Source organism: Epinephelus moara, chromosome 18 (assembly GCF_006386435.1).
Source record: "Epinephelus moara isolate mb chromosome 18, YSFRI_EMoa_1.0, whole genome shotgun sequence".
Lineage (NCBI taxonomy): Eukaryota > Metazoa > Chordata > Actinopteri > Perciformes > Serranidae > Epinephelus > Epinephelus moara.
Window position 1 is genome coordinate 18,180,080 of NC_065523.1, and position 19,501 is coordinate 18,199,580.

At 39.5% G+C, this 19,501-nt stretch overlaps 1 protein-coding gene across 1 annotated transcript; it reads right to left on the minus strand.

Moving 5' to 3' along the window:
• Nucleotides 1–20: 20 nt before the first annotated feature.
• On the minus strand, nt 21–13,277 carry mafk (v-maf avian musculoaponeurotic fibrosarcoma oncogene homolog K). Its single transcript, XM_050068379.1, has 3 exons — nt 13,090–13,277; nt 5,160–5,238; nt 21–5,075 (listed from the first exon to the last, which is right to left on the minus strand). Exons 1-3 carry the CDS (start codon nt 13,260–13,262, stop codon nt 4,632–4,634), a joined length of 696 nt encoding a protein of 231 aa, XP_049924336.1. The 5' UTR covers nt 13,263–13,277; the 3' UTR covers nt 21–4,631.
• Nucleotides 13,278–19,501: the final 6,224 nt, after the last annotated feature.

A 19,501-nucleotide genomic window follows, 5' to 3' on the forward strand; every position in this document is an offset into this window, starting at 1 on the left:
AGTGACTCTGCACTTCTCAATGAGGAAAAAAAAAAGCTTTATTTGAAGGTACAAAAACAGACACAGCAGACTTATTTATAGGAATAATTTACCATACTTTAAATCAGAGCAGAAACAAATACAGACTTTATTTGTACATGAGGGTAGTTCATTGAGAAAACATGTAAAGAAATGAATGTAAAATAAAAAATAATTTAGGTGTTTTTGTTTTAATAAAATTACACAATTCAATGAAATAAATATAAAATATATATGAGCAGAATAATGACAAGTTGTGATGGTACATACTCACTTTATGCTGCCTTATTACTGTCCTCGTTTACTGTCGACACGACTCACTCATAAGCCTCGACATGTTGCTATGAGACTAGACCAAGGAAATCCAATAAAAGTACAAACTTAACATAGAAACTGCTGCAAAACTAATGTATTTAACCCACAACCATATCAGCCATATACACGCTCCATTTCTTCTATTACGGAGCTATTTTTTCTGAATTTATAGTCAAAACCTCTTCATACTACAAGACTAAAACTGACTTTCTACACGTCTAAAGTTAAATACTGTAGCTTGTAGGACTGGCAAAGCCTCTGTGTGGCAGCTTATTTAATCAAAGAGGAAGCAATTTTAAATTAAACCTTTGAAAACCTAGTCAAGATATACAAGAAACCTCATTTCCATACATACATTTGCATTGTTGTGGTTCATGTAAAAATGTAAAATAACCACTGATATCTTAAACAGTGACATCGGTACTGTATAACAAGCTGCAGTTGCTCGGGGGAAGAAAGAAACAGTCTTTTCTCACCCATTATCTACATTTCCATATAATGCTCCATAAAATGCAGGTCTGCTTTTCTTTCAGCAAAAAAAGTGGCTTATAGGAAATAAAAAAAAAATATTATGGTTGTGGTTAGGTAGCTAGCCTAAGAGCAACATGTAGTTGAGAGCATGAATGGACCTCTGCTGGGTCACAATGGGTGTAAAATTAGCAACAAAGGACTTAATTCACCTGGAGAGAGGTTTGTCTTTTATTATGGCACGGTACACAACTGTATACTTTTTACAATACTTTTAAATTCTCAGACTATTTTTTTTTCAAGGTGTGCTGCCTGAAAGCATCCACCTCAGATCCAAATACAGTAATATGTGCTAAAATTAAACAATGCGTCATTTTACAGCATTTTGTTTGAAACTTTACCACGAGAGGTCACATTAATGCTCATCAGAAAACACTTCAAGCTGTCTTCAAAGAGGATGTATACATGTAATTATGTATCTATAAATTCTGACTCAGTATAGATACAGGCTTAAAACAGACCGTAAATATAAAGGTCTGAATGGACGGTTTTTAGCAGCTTTGGAATTATTTTCTGGTAAGATTTCTTACAGGTTACAAAAGCATTACTGTCATTGTCATTTGAAACAATCGACTCCAGAAAGACTAGGTTTACATGCAGGTTAATGCTCCAAAATAAGAGCTTTTTTCTCTCTTTCTCTAAATAAAAATTCTCATTTATTCGTAGCTTAATGGTGCCCGAAAGCACCAACTGAGAATTGAACATTTGGTCAATATGAGGCACTTTAAAATCCGATCACGTCAGACAAGTATGCTCTTGCTTTGAATTATGTACAGTTGTTTTTAAATATTTAAGTTTATTGATTTGCTCAAGTAAACGTTTGGCATACATTTCCAGCTAAATGATCCAGGAATTATGTAGAATTTGTTGCATCTGAATTCCTTTTGCAGAGACACTTAATTACATTTTAATTTGTATTTTTCTATAGCAATATTATAACAGGTTTACAAGTTGTGACGTAAAAGGACAGATGCACGTACTCTTTACTAACAGTGAGAACCTGCGGTCAGAATAACTGTGTAAGATAATTAGCTGCAGCCTGTATGTAACCCTAGTCACAGCCTGTCCGATCTGAGAGTTAGATAAATAGTAAATGTGCTGAGAAGACCTATTCATGGGGTATAAATACTCACAAAGCAGACTCAAGTTAGTCAGATAGTTTTCTCATTGTAAATGTGAAATACAACTGCAAAAGGTCAGCATCAACATAATTTGTATGATCTCAGAATGATTACATAATCACACCACTCCCAGGATAATAAGACATAAATATAGAAAAATATGTAATATAATATATATATATATTTATATACTGTATATGCATATAAAACTAAGTATCAGAAAGAGAACATAGGATGTATTGACATAGAAACCAAGTGAAAATACAAAATAGTAAGAACACAGCATTGCCCCTGCTTCAAAATCACAGCAGGTTGTACAGCAGCAAAGTTCCCCATACTGTTCTTTGCAGCTATGGAACAGGGGAAAAACAGTCATGTCCTCTTAGCCAAGAGAAAATCCTGACATGAACAATCTCTAATGACTTCACTCCGAATTAGGAATGGATCCTCGGTAAGAACGGCTTGATTTCAAGTGAATTTCAGATTTAAATATCTCAAAACGTACAACAGGAGGAAGGTGTTTACTGCATTTGGTTGTCATGACACCGCTGTTTCTAGAGATGGGCGTCAGGAGTTCTCTTGCAGAAGAGTGTGTCAAAAGCAAGGTTAATAGCTACTGTTTCAGAGTGACCAACACCAGCAGCAGCACTTCTCGTGACCCAGCAGTAGGAATGATTTTTATTTGGACGGAGTTCTCAATGTAAAGTGACAACGGAGGCAGTGGGAGCTTTTATCATTTTTTTGCTAGTCTGTAATATACAGGAAGTAAGTTGAATTGCATGTCACTCGTAAGGACCGCTCTCATTATCACTATATCCAATATGGATTACCTACCAAAGAGTGCCATGTAAAGGAAAGAGGCAAAACATCACCCAGTAAGTGCTGTGGCAAACATATCAGAGAGGATCCTTACTTACAATAGGCTTGACCTTAGAGGAGGTGGTCACACCACATTTAATCATCATGCCATTAAGCCCCACTGACGTCATAAATGCAAGAACAGTTTCTATCTGTCATCTTATTCAATTCTAGGAATCAGTTGCCCTGTTACTTTTATACTGCATCTTAACAGTTTCCTTTTAAGTGCTTTATAATGATAGACACCGGGCAATGTCAAATCTTCAGACTCCAGACAAATCTGGCCCAAAATGCTCCTTAATCACTTTCCAACTCGGCTTTTTTCTCTTTCTAAGTATACCTTTTTAATCAAATAGCTTTCCAATCTGTGGAAAACATGTATTCACCTCTTTTCCTTTTAAAAATATTAGAGCGGAAACTGTGAGTACTATTCAAAAGGCCTCAAAGATACCAACAGAATCACTTGCAGCACCTGCCCAACACCCTCTGATGTCTTTAGCATCATAGCTAACAACACTTTCCAGCCCCACCGACAGACTAAATAACAACCAACAATTTCTCACCCAAACTACCAACACACGCCAAGCAATTCATGGATGCACAACAATTTCAAGAAGCATCATCTATGCCTCTTTAAAAGCTGATTTACCTGATGTAAATCAGCTTTTAAAGTACTTTGTACTTTTGCCTACAAGAGAGAAAGGGGCCATCTTTAATAATATTCTACAAGGGGAGTCGATACAGTCCAGCAAAGGCTTGCATACAAATTCTGGCCTAATGATTGAGTTTGAACTCTTCAAACAAAAATGAAAAACACTACTTCAAAACTCCGATACCATCATCAGCACACGTCTGAAAGCCTTTACCGAAGTGTACTGACTGCTGTTCTCGACCATTACTTTTCCTTTTACATACTAAACAAGCTATTTGGCATGACCACAGAGTTAAACTTTGCATAACCAAGGCAGAAATATAAACAATAGCGAGAGGCCTTTAGCGGAACATTGGTCAGTTATCAAACTGCATAATGCAGTGCTCTCCAAACGGGCCACAGAGAGCCATGTGTAGGCAGGTTATAACTCTGAACCAAAACACTACGACAGGTGATTTTACAGCTTCACACCTTCCAAAAGAGAAGAGGAGCTAATCAGTGAAAACATCTGCTGTTATGTTTGGCTGGCTCTTAAAGGCAACTGGATGGAGACCACTGGTTTGTATGAAGAGGCCTCAAAGCTGGAACGGTTAATCCTCTTTGTGTCAACCTACATGTCAGTATTCTGTTATAATTTATATTGATCACTTTTAAGGCAACAGCGTCAAAGGCTCAATTTACATTGAGACACTTCTATGTAAAGAAAATGTGATTAGCTTTACTGTCACATATGTCACTACTTAAATCTCTCAAGTTTTATGCTTAGTAGCATAAGAGCAGTCCCAGGCCAGTGCTGCCATATTAAGGCATGTCAAATACTTTTTCACACTGGAGTAAGGAGCAAATCTCTGCTAACAGTCGTGAAGGACGGGTCACAGAGGCCCAGTACCCTGCCGGTGCTGGGGGGGTCAGGGAGGGGGGGGGGGTTGCACAGTGCACAGACAATGTAGATTGTGTAATAAAGACGGAAGGAGAGAGACAGAGTTGTGAATGCAGCATAACATCACATAGAGCTTGCCACCCCATCCCATCCCTCAGTCTAACTACTGAGCGTCCTCTCAGTACAGGATGAGCGGGTTCAGGCTGGGTCAGAACCGGGAAGGACCAGGCAGGAGAAGTAGAGCCCAGTCCTGTCAACACTAGGAGAGAGTTGAGAACGGGGTCGGGCTGGAGTTGTTGTTGTTGTGGTTGGCCGACTTGACGATAGTGATGACACTGGTGGTGGCCACCTTGCCTGGCGAGAGGGGCCCGCGGGTCACAGTCCGGGCAAAACACTGCAGGGCCTCGTACTTGGCTCGCAGGGCATCCAGCTCCAGCCTCATGCTGGCATTCTCGCGGGCCAGCTTGTCCACCTCGAGCTGCAGCTCTATCTTTTGTCTCTCCAGCTCCTCCTTCTGGGTGACACGTTTGATGCGGCAGCTGGCGGCGTAGCCACGGTTCTTCAGGGTCCTTCGCCTCTGCTTCAACCTCACGACATCGTCCTTGGTCAGCCCACGCAGGTGCTGGTTGAGCTCCCGCACGGACATGGCCACCAATTCATCGTCGCTGAGTGCCGGGGCATTCTCACCCACCTCCTTCTTGACCTGCAGGACACGAGCAGCGGGTGAGGAACAGCAACATGTCTGAATATTAACAAAATCCACATTTCTCAAACTTCTCACACGTACCTTTAAAGCTTTGCTCGTCTTAAAATGAGTCGTCATTCCCTGCATGCAGACAACTGGCCAGAATCTCACAGAAGACACACTGAGAAGAAAAAATAAATAGTGAATCACAACATTATGAGTGGTAAAATGTGACTGAGTACATCTTTTTCTAGTTCAGGTACAATTTAAAGATACTGACACATTACTGGACTATTTCTATTTAATACTACTTTAAAGTATAAAAGGGAATCATTGTAATTTTCAGTCCACTACATTTGTATGAAAACTTAAGCCACTTAACATATTAAGATTTTACTGACAAAACATGACCCATTTTTAATATATGATTCACTGTTACAGATGAACCTAACAAAATAGTTAAAATTAGCTCCCCTCTGACAAGATACAACATTAAAATGCTGCTCACATCTTTATGCATCCGTAATAATAATATTTCAGTAATATAATATATAATAATGTCACTGACAGGCCACTTTTTCTGCATAATAAGTACTTATTATATTAAATATTTTAATTATGTTTTGGCTGACAATAGTATTTTACATTTAATTTGATTTGAACACCGTAGTGAGCAGAGGTGTGGACCTGAGTCACATGACTTGGACTCTTGGAGTCAGGCTCGAGTCACAAATTTGTTGACTTTACACTCTGCTTGCCAAAATTAAAAAAGACATGTAACTCTGCTTGGACTTTAACACCAGTGACTCGTGACTTCACTTGAACTTGAGCCTTTTGACCTAAAAATACTTGATACCTTCCCCCAAGACAATTTGGGAAGAGAAAAACAATTTTCAAGAGAGATATTTTTCCAGTGTGAGATGAGTTTAACACAAGACAGGACAGAAACACACCAATTCTACTGTGATACTAGTTAATAGTGCTATATGCTATGAAAATACAATGTCAGCACTACTTTTTATGATCAAGTTCAGTCACAGACAGATTTAAAGTAGCATTACATTTGACGAAGGGCCCTTTATGACTTGTTTAGGACTTGAAATTCAACGTTTAGAACTTGAACTTGGCTTGGGATTGGTCAGCCCTGACTTGGAACTTGCCTGACTTGATTTGGGACTTGAGTGCAAAGACTTGAAACTTACTTGTGACTTGCAAAACTTTGTCCCACCTCTGGTTGTGAGTAATAAAGTACTTTTAAAATATTTGATCATTCTACTTAAACACCAGATGTGAATAGGTCTGCTACTAACACATATTTGTGTGTGTTGCAGACACCAAGCACGACATAATATTGGCACTCCTCCCCACTAATTCACTTTAAAGACACCACAACAACATTCCAGGGTTGCGTCATGTGTCAATATTTATGTTTGCATGTTAGAGCCACAGATCCCAGCAGAGGGCAGCATGACACCACAAAATCCAAGCACTGGAGCGCGCCTATATTTACTTGTTGGAGGAGGAGGGGAAGGAGGGCGCTGACAATGTAGTTCACTAGACCAAGCAAGATTAGAAACAGGCAGCCTCTGTGCCTCTCTCCTCATACAACTTTGCATTGAGGCTCTACGGGCCCGGGCAGTTTTTAGAAAAGCCTCTGTGTACTCATTACAGCAGAGGCACATGCTTTCCGGACTGCTGCCATGGCCAAAAAAAGCGAGAGCGCTGAGCTGTGATCCTGTGAGAGGCACACATCCCCCAAGGCTCCATTTCAGGACCTGCAGACCAGCCTGACTACGAGTGCACTGTTCCATGCTCGACTGCTGCCATGGAAACGCCCTGCAAATGGGGCGTGGGAGTGTGAGTCACATGGTCACCAAAAGGGTAAACAAGTCTCATTCATAACCACAGCCTATACATAGTACAAATAAGAAGCACTAACTTGTGCTGATAACTTAGAAAGGCACACAACTCCTCAATCTGTGCACGATATTTCTCTTTACTCCCTTTAAATCCAGTCTCAGGTCGTCTTTATTTCCCTAATCTGATGTATCCACACAGCTCTGCCTCCTCATCAGACGTTGAAACAGAACATCACATCAGCATAACATTTACAGTTATGCTGAACTTTACAGGGCCGTAGATACGCATGTGGAAAATTCCTGGAGATAGAGTGTCACAGAGAAATAGTTTCCTTTATAGTCACTGATGTATTTTTCGCTGTGAGACAATGTAGTCTATCGATTTAGCGCTGTGTCTCGCTGGTTGGATCCTCTTACACTGGGCTTTCCTGAGCCTCTCTATGCCCTTATTTAACTCTGGTGGATATATTTAGCTCACAGTGCTGACACAAATTTCTGCCAACTAAACAATTTAAGTGAGCATGCGATAAGTGATACCTCAGTAAGAGTGCAAATATTCTCTGCAGTCCTGTTAGCTGCAGCTATCATGGGAGAAAATGCTCTGGGTGTGGCTGTTCTTTTTGGGATGTTTGTCACATTTTCACGTGCTAAGGATACATTGCAAATACAGGACTTTGAATCCTGATTGCAAGACATAATGCAGCAGATATGAAAAACAACTTTGTTACTCTCCATTTTTGATGGAACCTGAACATTTGCCATTGTTCTTATAAGAATTTAAAGGAATACTTCACCCACAAAATGATCATTTGTATATCAATGACTCAGCCTGTGTAACATTGAATTCCTGAAGAAAACTTTACTTTTATTGCATACATTCACGGTGTACAAAGAATCCAAAAACTGAGAAAATTCTTAAAGAACTGAAGTAAAAGGGGTCCACGTTTAGTAACAGCAAAACTACACCAAAACATCAGTTAACAAACTCTCAAACAACTCGTGCAGTATAATAAAATCTCATTTATCCAGTCACATGCTCAGTACTTTGCAGACAGGCAGACAGCCCATTTCAACTGGGAACTAAAATTGAACTCCATTGACAAAAACACCTATTTTACCTTGCTGAACAGCACAGGAGCTGCTGGTCTGCCACTGCCTCCATCTGTTTGTTTGTGTTATTGTGTGACTCTGGACTTCTAAAAGGGTTTGTTCAGACTGTGCAAACTCACACAGTAACACAAACATACTACAAATTGAGGCAATGGTAAACCAGCTGTTCCTGTGTTCAGTGAGGTGAAATTGGTGTTTTTGTCAGTGGAGTCTGGCTTTGAAGATAGAGCACAGATAACTTTCACTTTTAGTCTAGTTTCCTGTCAGAAGGGGCTGTTTGTTTGGGAAGAACTGAGCATATGACTGGATAAATGAGACTTGGATTATACTGCCTGAGTCGTGTGAGAGTTTGTAAATGGATGTTTTGATAATGCGGTTGTGTATGACTTCAATTCATCAAGAATTTTCTCATTTTTTTGGATTTTCAGTTCACTGGAGGCATGGAGGAAAAAATACGCTTTCTTCACGAATTCAGCATAACATGTGGGTGGGTAATTGAACATTTGGGGAGACGAAGAATTCCTTTATATTCAACATCACTGTCTAGAGAATAGTTTTAGTATTTTTTGTGACAAGCAAAATGAACCTCAAAGGCTTTTCCTGTCTTGGAACATAAACAGATGATAATTACATGTACCAACCAAAAAAACTAAACCCAGAGCCACATGAACTCATGTTTTGACATTTAGAGAACATCTGCTGCTCTCTCTGGTGTCCTTAGTTCATTTTGCAAAACATGCAGCAAAGAATTGCATAATTGGGATTTCAGAGGCATCAAATAAAGATGAAGAACTGAAAAAACACCGTTCCTTGAAAGCAAGCTGGCCCAAACAGCCTAATTTAAGTGGTGTTGCATCAGAGGGGGGTCCCTGGGTATATTCCTTGCAAAGATCATGGAAAAGTGGCGTGTGGGGCCTCCCTCTCTTCATACAAGAGGCCTCCAGCTTGAACCAAGAGGCCAGGTTGTTTCCCTGAAATTCTTTAGGCATGTGCTTATGTTTTTGCAACTCGCACAGAGACAATGTTTTCCTGATCAAGATGCCAGAGTTTTCTCAGAGGAAAAAACTGCAATTATAGTACACAGCCAAATCCACTCTTTATGATTTTGCCACTCAGACGAGACGGGCATATTTCACAACAAATCTTCCGGCTATAGTCGAGAAAACAACTCATATTAGGTTTTTCATAACAGTAAGAAAAGGAGTCTGGGAAAAATACCGCAAAGAAAAGCCACAGATGGTGGGTAAAGAACAAAACCACATTCCTGAGTGAACACACATGTGCAAACCCTCACATGCACAATGCAGGCAAGTCTTCACCGAAGAAGGAACATTCAGTCTGAATATGTCCCGCGATGCACTCAGCCATGGGGGTGGAGTTCAAACGATCCCACTTGTAAAACAACGGCTGCGAAATTCACGAAATGTCTGGAATTCAGAAGCGTCTACCATCTTTCACTTGCCCAAACAAAGCAAAGGCAGCCTGTGTGCACAAGTGTGGAGTCAGGAGTCCAATACCTGCTTTCTTTGTCGGGTCTATATTTCATTTTCATTACAAGACAACAGAAAATAATGTCATTTCTCAACACAATCCTCCAATGACAAACTATTTATTCAGCAACAATATTATCACTAAATGATGACAAAGTGTCAGAGCCAAGGGATGACGTGAGAGTAACTCCTGAACTGTCCATTACAAACACCATACACACATTCCACGACTATGGTTGTGTGTTAAGCATGTGTCTTATTTGATGTGGAAAGCAGAATGTTTTCTGGTTAACCTGCTACTTTGTTCTCCTCCGGGTGTACACATTGCTTTGAAGATGTACTGACCATTTCAAGACTATTTTTGAGAATGCCTAAAAACACAAAACCAGAGACGGCATCATTTTTACTTAAGGCACAAACAAATTCAATGCTACTGTGAGACAATCAGTTTAATAAGCCTGTGTAACATTTGTTCACCGATACCAAATGTTTACATTTTTAAAGCCAGGCATCTGGTCAAGTTCAAGGCTGCACTTCAGTGACAGCAGGTAACCGTGGGGTCCAGCCTTCTCCTAAAATAAACAGCATATCAAAGACTTATGCGCTCCTGCCCCAGGGATAAATGCAGAGTTGGTTTGTCTGGACTTACTGTTTACCTTCTCTTTTTGTTTCAATTTGGGAGCAGGGTGAGCAGAACGCAGACGTGTTGCTGCCCTTGACAGCCTGATAACACTCCTCTGAGAAAGCTCTTGCTTTTCTTGCAGTTTTCTCAGGGAGGTGGAGAGATTTCTCCACAGACACGGTGCGCGCGGCACTCTGCTCTTTCTCCAGCGCAGCACATTTGGTGGGATATTATGTGAGGGAAATGGAGAGCATAGCTGAGCAGTGAGTCATGCTGTTTACTGGTAAAAGCGACGACCAGCGGCAGGGAATCACACACCCTCCCGATCTGACGTTTCCTGGAAAATCCCGTTGTTTCGCGGGGAGGAAGGAAAAGTACAGAGAACCTTGGAAATGGTTGGCATGAACACCAGAACTTTTGTGCGGAAAGGGAGGAGAACTCGCAGAATATCTGAGCAAAGATATTCTCCCAACCACGGACGCTGGGACTCAGAGAAATGTCAAGAATGCAGAAAACACAAGGACATACCTGTCCCACGATTCACTACCTGGAAACCAATACTGTGTGAATAATAGGAAAGTATTAACATTCTGTGTCCAAAAAAAAGCATGTGTTACATCACATCCCTCACTTCCCAAGTCCTTCATTTGAAAATAGTGTTAATAAAAACACAGTAGAAGCCACATTTCAGTGCTTCTCCTTCAAAACAACTTGCTGAGACACATGGACGGACAGGATGTGACATCAAAGCATGTGTTCTGAATGCTGTGGAGCTGTAAAGTGTTTGTTTGTGTTGCTGCCAACATGCAATCTGAGTCACGGTGGAATCAGGAAGTTGCCAAGGAAAAAAGATCAACAACTGGATCAGCAAGTCAGCCCCAGTGAGAACCAGCAAGGAATTCCCAAATAACACGACAATCCCACAGAATAAATAAATGAGTAAACCTGACACTTGCCACACCTCTGACCATAATGAGGTGAATGCAGCGGGGTGAGATTCGGTCACACTGACAGGGAAAAAAAGGCAGGATGCAAATCGCTGTGGGTGGCAGAGTGAGCAGTCTCAGACATCATATAACTGTCAGGGAGTCACTTTGGGACGGATGCACCACAGGCCTGTTCACACATTCATCTGTTATTGCCTGTATACACTCTGTTTGGCATGTTCAGCTGTGGATAAAATCACAGGCGTCCAAAGTCAATAATCAAACGTCGACGTCTTTCTTTCCAGTAAGAGGAGCAAAGCACATCATGGCCAACGTGTTCTCTGTGAGTCACAGCATCATAAACCGCAGCTATTTCACTTTCACAATACTCCACCACAAGAACGTTTTGCATCCTGCTACGCTTTCATCCATCACTACTGACCAGCCAGAAAAACAGAAATGGCACATATCTGGTGATAATGACACTGTGTCCTGTGTTTTTAGGGGAATTTCTCCCCATGTGCCTCGTCACTGTCACAGATGAGTCAGCCACTGTTACTTCTCTATCCAAAGAAGACATCATCACTTTGGTGACTGAACCACATGTTAACCTCATGACAGAGGAGTGCCCCCGCTCCCACTGTCTGTCTAAAAGCAGCAGACACTGCGTGCACCCACCCGAAACAACAGTGAATCACAAAAGTCTCTGAGATACAAATCTGTGACCCCTCGGGGACAAATATGTTCCATATAGTCATCACAATGGCATTAAAAGGTCACGAGTCCAAGTTGCTCAATAAAATGTTTATGTACAAGACAGTCAAGCAGTATCACTTCTGGGGGAAAATTGTTTTGTCATTAGGTAATGATAACAATAAAAAATAACACACTTTCAGGACAGTTTCCTTATCTTTACCCAAGTCATAAAGATGTATGTAGACAAGAAATGATAGCTAAACTGAAAGATAACATTTAAGATAAGATTTTCCTTCTTCCTCAGTGATTTATTGTTTATGGAAATATGCGCCCCTCCTGCTGTTTAGTGACTGCTTGTTTCTCCTGTGTAGAGCCAGTCAGCCCTGGTGGTCTTACTTCACATCGTGCCCTTTGTCCCACATGTCTAAAATGCAGACCACGTGTTGTTTCCAATGTCAAAAGTAGGCTGGTATTTTGCATTGTAGCAGCCCAAATGAAAACCAGCATTGAAATGGACAACAGAGCCAGAAATAAACGGGGTGAGAGAATGTTTTACATGAATTAGTTTGTCAGACAGTTTATTTTACTCCCATTTTTTAACCAAAAAGCTTATTTAAATGCAGAAAGTGGGCTACAAACAAACAAAAATCACTATTTTATTACCTTACAATAAGCTTACTCTACAAAATAGCTGTGTGGCACTCAGTTATAAATGGCCTATATAACAGTTTTGTAACAGTAACTTCAACATCATTTTGTAACATTTTAACATTACTGTGGCAAAATAGTGTAATATTTTTTTCATTAAATGTGTTAAATACACGTTTTCTGTGCTCGTTATTGATTAAAATATTAATCATAATTTTTATAAACTGAGACAGCCTCTAAGATTGTACTCACTGAGAAACTTAATTCACTTAAATTATTTTTTTTTCAATTTTCAAAATTCCTAGCTGATTTAAACGACTAGATACAAGCAAAAAAAATTTAGTTAAACAAATTAGAAGCAAAATTGGCTGTTATATTAATTTTTCTTTTTTACACTTTTTACCCATTTCCCCCCGCTTCTTCCAGGCAACTACACCGAGCTGTGAGGCACTTTTCTGGGCGCTGCGTTACCAACACAACACGTGTCCACGCGACTGAAACAATCCACAAAGTCAACACCAACTTTCATAAGCGGGATCAAAAACTTATCCTACGTGACGGGCTCAGAACCCCGTCCGCGTGCGCCAACATGTCACCGTGTGTGACAACTTCAGCAAATTTCGAAAAGGGATGTCAAAACATCTTCCCATTAAAAAAAAAGAAAGAGAAATACAAGCTCACCTCTGTGGACGCGGATATCTGTGGACCGTGATGCGTGAAAACTGGCAGAGTGGGTTTCCGACACAGGCGGCGGAGTAACTTGACACAGTGGGTATAAAACCGTCCAGCAGCGGCCGGGCAGCGGTGTATCCTCGTACTAAATTAACTACAAAACAACAACAATGTACCAACATTCCACGCTCTGCTTCCGCAAGCACTCACGTCACCGATTCCTCGTGACCGCCCCCTCCATTCATGAAAATAACTTTCTGCTTACGTCAGTCTGGGAAGAGGGAGGGAGGGGGGGTGCGCGGGGGAGGCCATAAATAGAAGATAGATATTGCTGGCGACTGCTTTTGCTTACTTTACAAAACTAATCTACAAATTCAGCTCGTGCTGCCATTATTAGCTCAAAGTACTCAGACAAAAAAAACTTTAAATTTCGAATTAAGCCTCCCAGTCTGCCCCCCCCCCCCCCCTCCCTTACTATGACTCCTTTATGGTTAGGTCCACACTACAAGTATTCAAAAATGTGCATTAACTGAGAGAAAACAGCGACCTCCTCCCTCCGTCTGACTCTGGAGCAGCAGCAGCATTCCTTTCCTGAGGAAAGTATGTGGCGTAGTAGCCCAGCAGTCACAGGATTTCTCTTATTTTAACTTCCCTGCTGCCTGTAACGTCACAGGTTATTCTGGGTAATTAAGTACTGAATGTAAATATGTTAAGTCAGTTGCCTTTTAAGGGCTGCTTCACTGTTATGGGTCTCCCCTGTTCATGTATCCAATGTACGAGGGGCTCGGTTTTGAGTGTAGAGCCTGTTAGAAGCAGATGCAGTGTGTTTACACTATAAACACAGTGGGCTACGCAGTTCAAACAAGGATAGAAATGAGGAGGAAAATGCACTTTCACATTTTTTTCTGCTGACTGGGGCGGCAAGACTTGGAGCACAGTTTCAAAATATGATCCTGCGAAAAGCCCAGAAGTTTCTCACAGGATACACTGTCACTTATATGAGTAATAATATGCTGAACTGCAGAAATACACACACACAGAAGCTTAATATGTGACTGATTTATACAAGGAGCAACATTCTTTATCAAATTTAGCAATCACAGGTGCCAACAGTGTCAAACACCTTCTTTAAAAAGTATAAACTGTACACTGTAATGGTCCATTTGGCACATACAGACACACATCAAGTTGAACTCAGGCTTTGTGGGACTTGTGGTTTCAGACTTGAAGCATTTTAATTGCCCCTCTCAGGCCAAACTTGGCTTCATTATTGAATAATTTTTGTTCCGTGATGGTTTCTGTTTAATGGCGCTATGTTTAGCTACTGGAGAGACACAAAAGAGGAAGTAGAGAGGGACACACAAACAAAGCGCACACACACACACACACACACACACACACACACACACACACACACACAAACACACACACTTTCTCAGATGCATGATGTAATGTTGACCTTTAGATAAAGTGTGACTAGCACTTAATAAATGAGTTGAGTTAGATGTTCCTGGTGTAACTGTGGATGTGTCCCGTGCTGACGTCTATCTTTGCTTTCACAGTTTTCCAAAGCACTGACGCTTTAAAAAACAAAAAACAAATATTGATTATTATGAGTCAGAATGCAAATCACACTTCCAGTGAAACTGACTAACTCCTGACAAATCATCTCTTTTACCCTCACTTTGTGCCAGATACTGAGATTGGCGCAGATTTATGTTGCTGTCATAATTTATGGCCAGTGACTCAACACATCAGGCTCTTCCACTGAATCCATATGGAATCAATTACTTACTAGAAATGGTAATTTTTTTCATCTCCACTGGAGCGTGTTTCGAGTAAAGGCAAATTAACTTCGTCAGAGGACGAAGCAGCGTTGTGTTCCGGTTAGTTTGTGTCACCTTCGTGTTGACCACAAACAACAACACAGCATTTCCCTTGTGTGGCCTTCCTGTAATGAGCTAAACACAAACAGCATTTGGTGAAACTGTTTGTTTTCCCTCTGTGTTTCCTACATACACACTACTGAGAGTGCTCGCAAAGCACACAGGCAGGAATTTGAGATGAAATAAAATGAAATGGGACTGGATTTTATTGGATTAGATTTGAGATGATCCATAATCAGACTACATTAGATTTATAATAGGATAACATTCATTTGAGGTTCATTCAAGATGATATGTGTTACATTATTTTAGATGAGAAAGGTTTAGGTTAGACTTAATTAGAATTCAAATGAGAATATATGATATATATATTTAACTTTAGATTAGTTGGGCTGAGATTATATTACATGACATTACACTAGATTATAACTGGATTAAATCATAAATATGATGAGAAATGGGATTAGATAACATTCAAGCAAAGATACATGAGCTGAGATGGGACTGAATTAAATAAATGAGACTGGGTAACATAACGTCAGAAAATAAATGAGATGGGATTACACAAGACACAGTTACGTGAAAATGAGATAATATTACCTTAAAGTAGAAATTAGATTTGATGGGATTAGATTAGAGAGAAATTTAGATAAAATGGGATTGAATTAGATAAGAATGGGATTAGACTGCAATAGATTGGATACTGGATGAGATGGTTTGATTGAGATTACATTAGATGAGATGGCATGGGAGTAGAGTAGATTAAATATGATCATATTACATTAGAGAAAGAGATATGTGATGAGAATAAATGAGACGAGACTGGATTACAATAGATAAGAGGTGGGATGGTGTAAAATTAGATTACATTAGAGTAGAAATTAGATGAGATGAGGTTAGAAAGGTGTTTAGATAAAACAGGATGGGATTAGATGAGATTAGATTGCAATAGATTAAATATTACAGGAGATGAGATTACATTAAATTAGAGATTACATTGGATGAAATGGATGAGAGTAGAGTAGATTAAATTAGATTATATTACATTAGAGAAAAAGAGATGTGATGAGACTGAATGAGATGAGACAGGTTTGCATTATATTAGAACTGAGGTGGTGTGAAAAAGATTAGATTTAAGTAGAAATTAGATTAGATTAGATGAGATAAAGTTAGATTAGAAGGAGTTTAGATAAAATGAGACTAGATTATGTTCGAATGAGATTAAATTGCAATAGATCAGATATTACGCGAGATTAGATGACATTAAATTAGATATTATGTTACGTTAGAAAATCGGTGAGATGGAATGAAAGTAGAGTAGATTAAATTGTATTACATTACTTTATCTAATCTGAGATTAGATTTCAGTAGATTAGATATTGCATGAGATCAGATCACATTAAATTAGAGATTACATTAGATGAGATGAGATGAGATGAGATGACATGATCAGGTGAGTTTAGATGACATCGGGATCAGATTAGATTAGAGTGGAAATGAGTTGTGAAGAGAATAAATGAGATGAGACCAGATTACATGGAATTAGAGATGAGATTATGTGAGATTATATTAGATTAAAGTAGAAATTTGACTAGATGAGATGAGGTAAGATTAGAGATCAATTTAGATAACATGGGATGAGATGAAATGAGATGAGACTGGATTTTACATTGAATTAGATGTGAAATGATGGGAGATTATAGAAAAATGGGATTGGATTAGGTGAGAATGAGATTAAATTGCAATAGATTAGATGTTAAATGAGATAAAATCACATTGAATTAGAGATTACATTAGATGAGATGGGATGAAAGTAGATGAGATTATAGAGATATGTGATGAGAATAAATTTGATGAGACCAAATTACATGGGATTACATGAGACAAAACTAGATAAAGAATGAGATTAGATTACATTTAAACAGAAATTAGATGAGTTGCTGTTAAATTAGAAAGGGTTTAGATAAAATTGGATGGGATTAGGTGAAAATGATATTAAATTGCACTAGCTTGTAGATAAAATTAAATGAAATTAAAGATTACAATAGATGAGACTGGATAAGAGTAAAGTAGATGAGATGAGATTAGACTGGATTATATATCACTACAGATCAAAAACTGTGACAAAAATAAATGAGATGAGACCAGATTACAGTAGATTAGAAGTCAAATGGGGTGAGATTAGATTACATTAAAGCAGAGATCTGTTTAAATGAGATGATGTTAGATTAGAGAGATGTTTAGATATGGTAGAGTGGAAGTGGGTGAGAAGGAGATTAGATTACAATAGATAAGACATTACATGAGATTAGATGACATTAAATGAAATTAGAGATTATATACAATGAGATGGGATGAGACTAAATGAGATGAGAACAGATCATTATAAGAGTTGAAATCAGGTGGGATTACAGTGTATTAAAGAAGAAATAAGACAGGACACAGTGTAGAAATGACAGAATAGAAACAAACAATAAAATGCAACAGATCATAGTATTAGTATAATGTCTGTGTGTTGCCAGCAGTCGGCAGAGAGAAGCCAAAGTCTCTGCAGAGCCACCGCTGATATTCCTGTCAAACATCCAGCTGCTCAGTCGACACCGTACTACCCAATTACTGTCCATCTGGCACCAGTCTACACAGATGACCTGAAATACACCCATTGTGTGTAACACAATAAAAACAGCGGCAGACTTTTCTGGGTTTTTCGTTAGATCAACATGCTGTGGGGTCTGAGTTCTTACAGGCAGTTTTGGATTACAGGAAGTAACATTGAGTCACTAATCTCGCTCCTTTGTGACTCAGACTGTTGAACTCAGAAATGTGATCTGGCACAAAGAGGCCCCCTGTTGTAAGGGGATCATTTTTGTCTTCCCAAATGCTCCAAATTATTAGTGAGCAGAAGGCTGATATTGACCACGCAGAGTTTTTTTAAAACTGAAGTAATGGCATTAGCAACGAGCCGAATAAAGCACGCTTGATAAAAATACATGAAACTGTTGATCACATTTTCTCCCCCTGAGTGTTTTCTCATTGTTCAGGAGTGCTAGTTTACTGGGAGAGCCTGACGTTAGACAGCTGCCTCTGGCACAGTTTGGACCGCACGTAATTTCAGAAGTAAAAGGATTGTTTTTGCAGATTTGTAGACTTCTCTTATGACACAAGCTTTAATTTGGAACATTGACTGGACATTCCACTGACTTCACCAAAATGTGTTTCATATGAAAACACTTTACGTAACAGGGTTGGCAGGTTGGAGCTGCATGGAAAGGAACATGGTGGAGTAACAGCAGTAGTGGTGGCAGGCCATGGTGGGCTGTTTGAAGCCTTATAGGATTCTCCTAAAGCTTCAGCATACTGAAAGCTATTTGATTATCAAAATAAAAGTTTAGGGGAGAGCAAGCAAGAAGAGTGCAGCCTGTACACAGTAGTTGAGAGCGCTTAGCCATGTTTAAGGAATGAACAAAGCACCAGCGCTGACCATGGGTGGGACTAAATATGGACATTATTAAGAGTGGTAAAGCTTTGATGCTCAGACTTGCTTCTCCTCGAGGCATGGATATTTTTAAAGGATGAAAACAGCTGTCGGGATAAAAATTTGCATACTGCAGTTTCCATAGAAAACCTTGTGTCCACAGCTCTCCACAGTGTGACTCACCAGCACCTAGATTAAAAGCTTTCCTGATGACTTTAGACTGATTGTTTTCTTTATGATGAAACCAGACGGTGTATTTTTTCTGCTGTGTTGTTGAATGACATTTCAATCTTTTGTGTTATCCAGTTTCAAATGTGGAAAGCTATGATAAAGTTGCTCTTATTCTTCTTCTCCAGTGTGTGGTCTTTGATAAAATCACAAGAAAATGCTGCTGTTTTGTTACGGCAGATTATTCTGTTTAGATTTATGTCCTGTTCTGTTTTCATTAATCTTTATGTATTTACACAAATGATAAAGTTCTACTCTGCTTAGATAGAAACCTCCCACCCTGCTACATTAATGTCGCCATTTCACGCAGTGGACTGGAGACTGCTGCCACCCTGTGTTGAATCAGTGGCATTTAAAGGAAGCACAAATATGTAGTCACTTTGCTGAGCAAGTGTATTCACATTTAAAAGAAAAGTGAATCTTGTAAACTAATATGAAAAGGAGACATATAAATATGACAAATACTTCCCATCTCGTCTCGTCTCTTTCTCTTCTCTGTGTGCTTTTATTTTGTCTCCAAGGAAAACAGCTGCTGATTCATCCTCAAGTCTAATATGGTGATAAGCTAAACAATACACGTTTTTTCCCTAGAGATAATGAGTCATCCTTCTGTAGTGATTATAAGAATCAGATTACTTGCTAAATTTATCCCACCTCTTAATTCAACATAAAGCTCCCAAACCTGTTGGTGAAAATGTAAGAAATGCTTCTGATTTGGTTGTCCTCATTAGTATTTCACTTCCCCAACCCTAACCCTAACCCTGACCCCAGTCCGAACCCTAACCCTACCAAATCCACACACTGACTGAACCATAATAAAGCAATCGTGCTA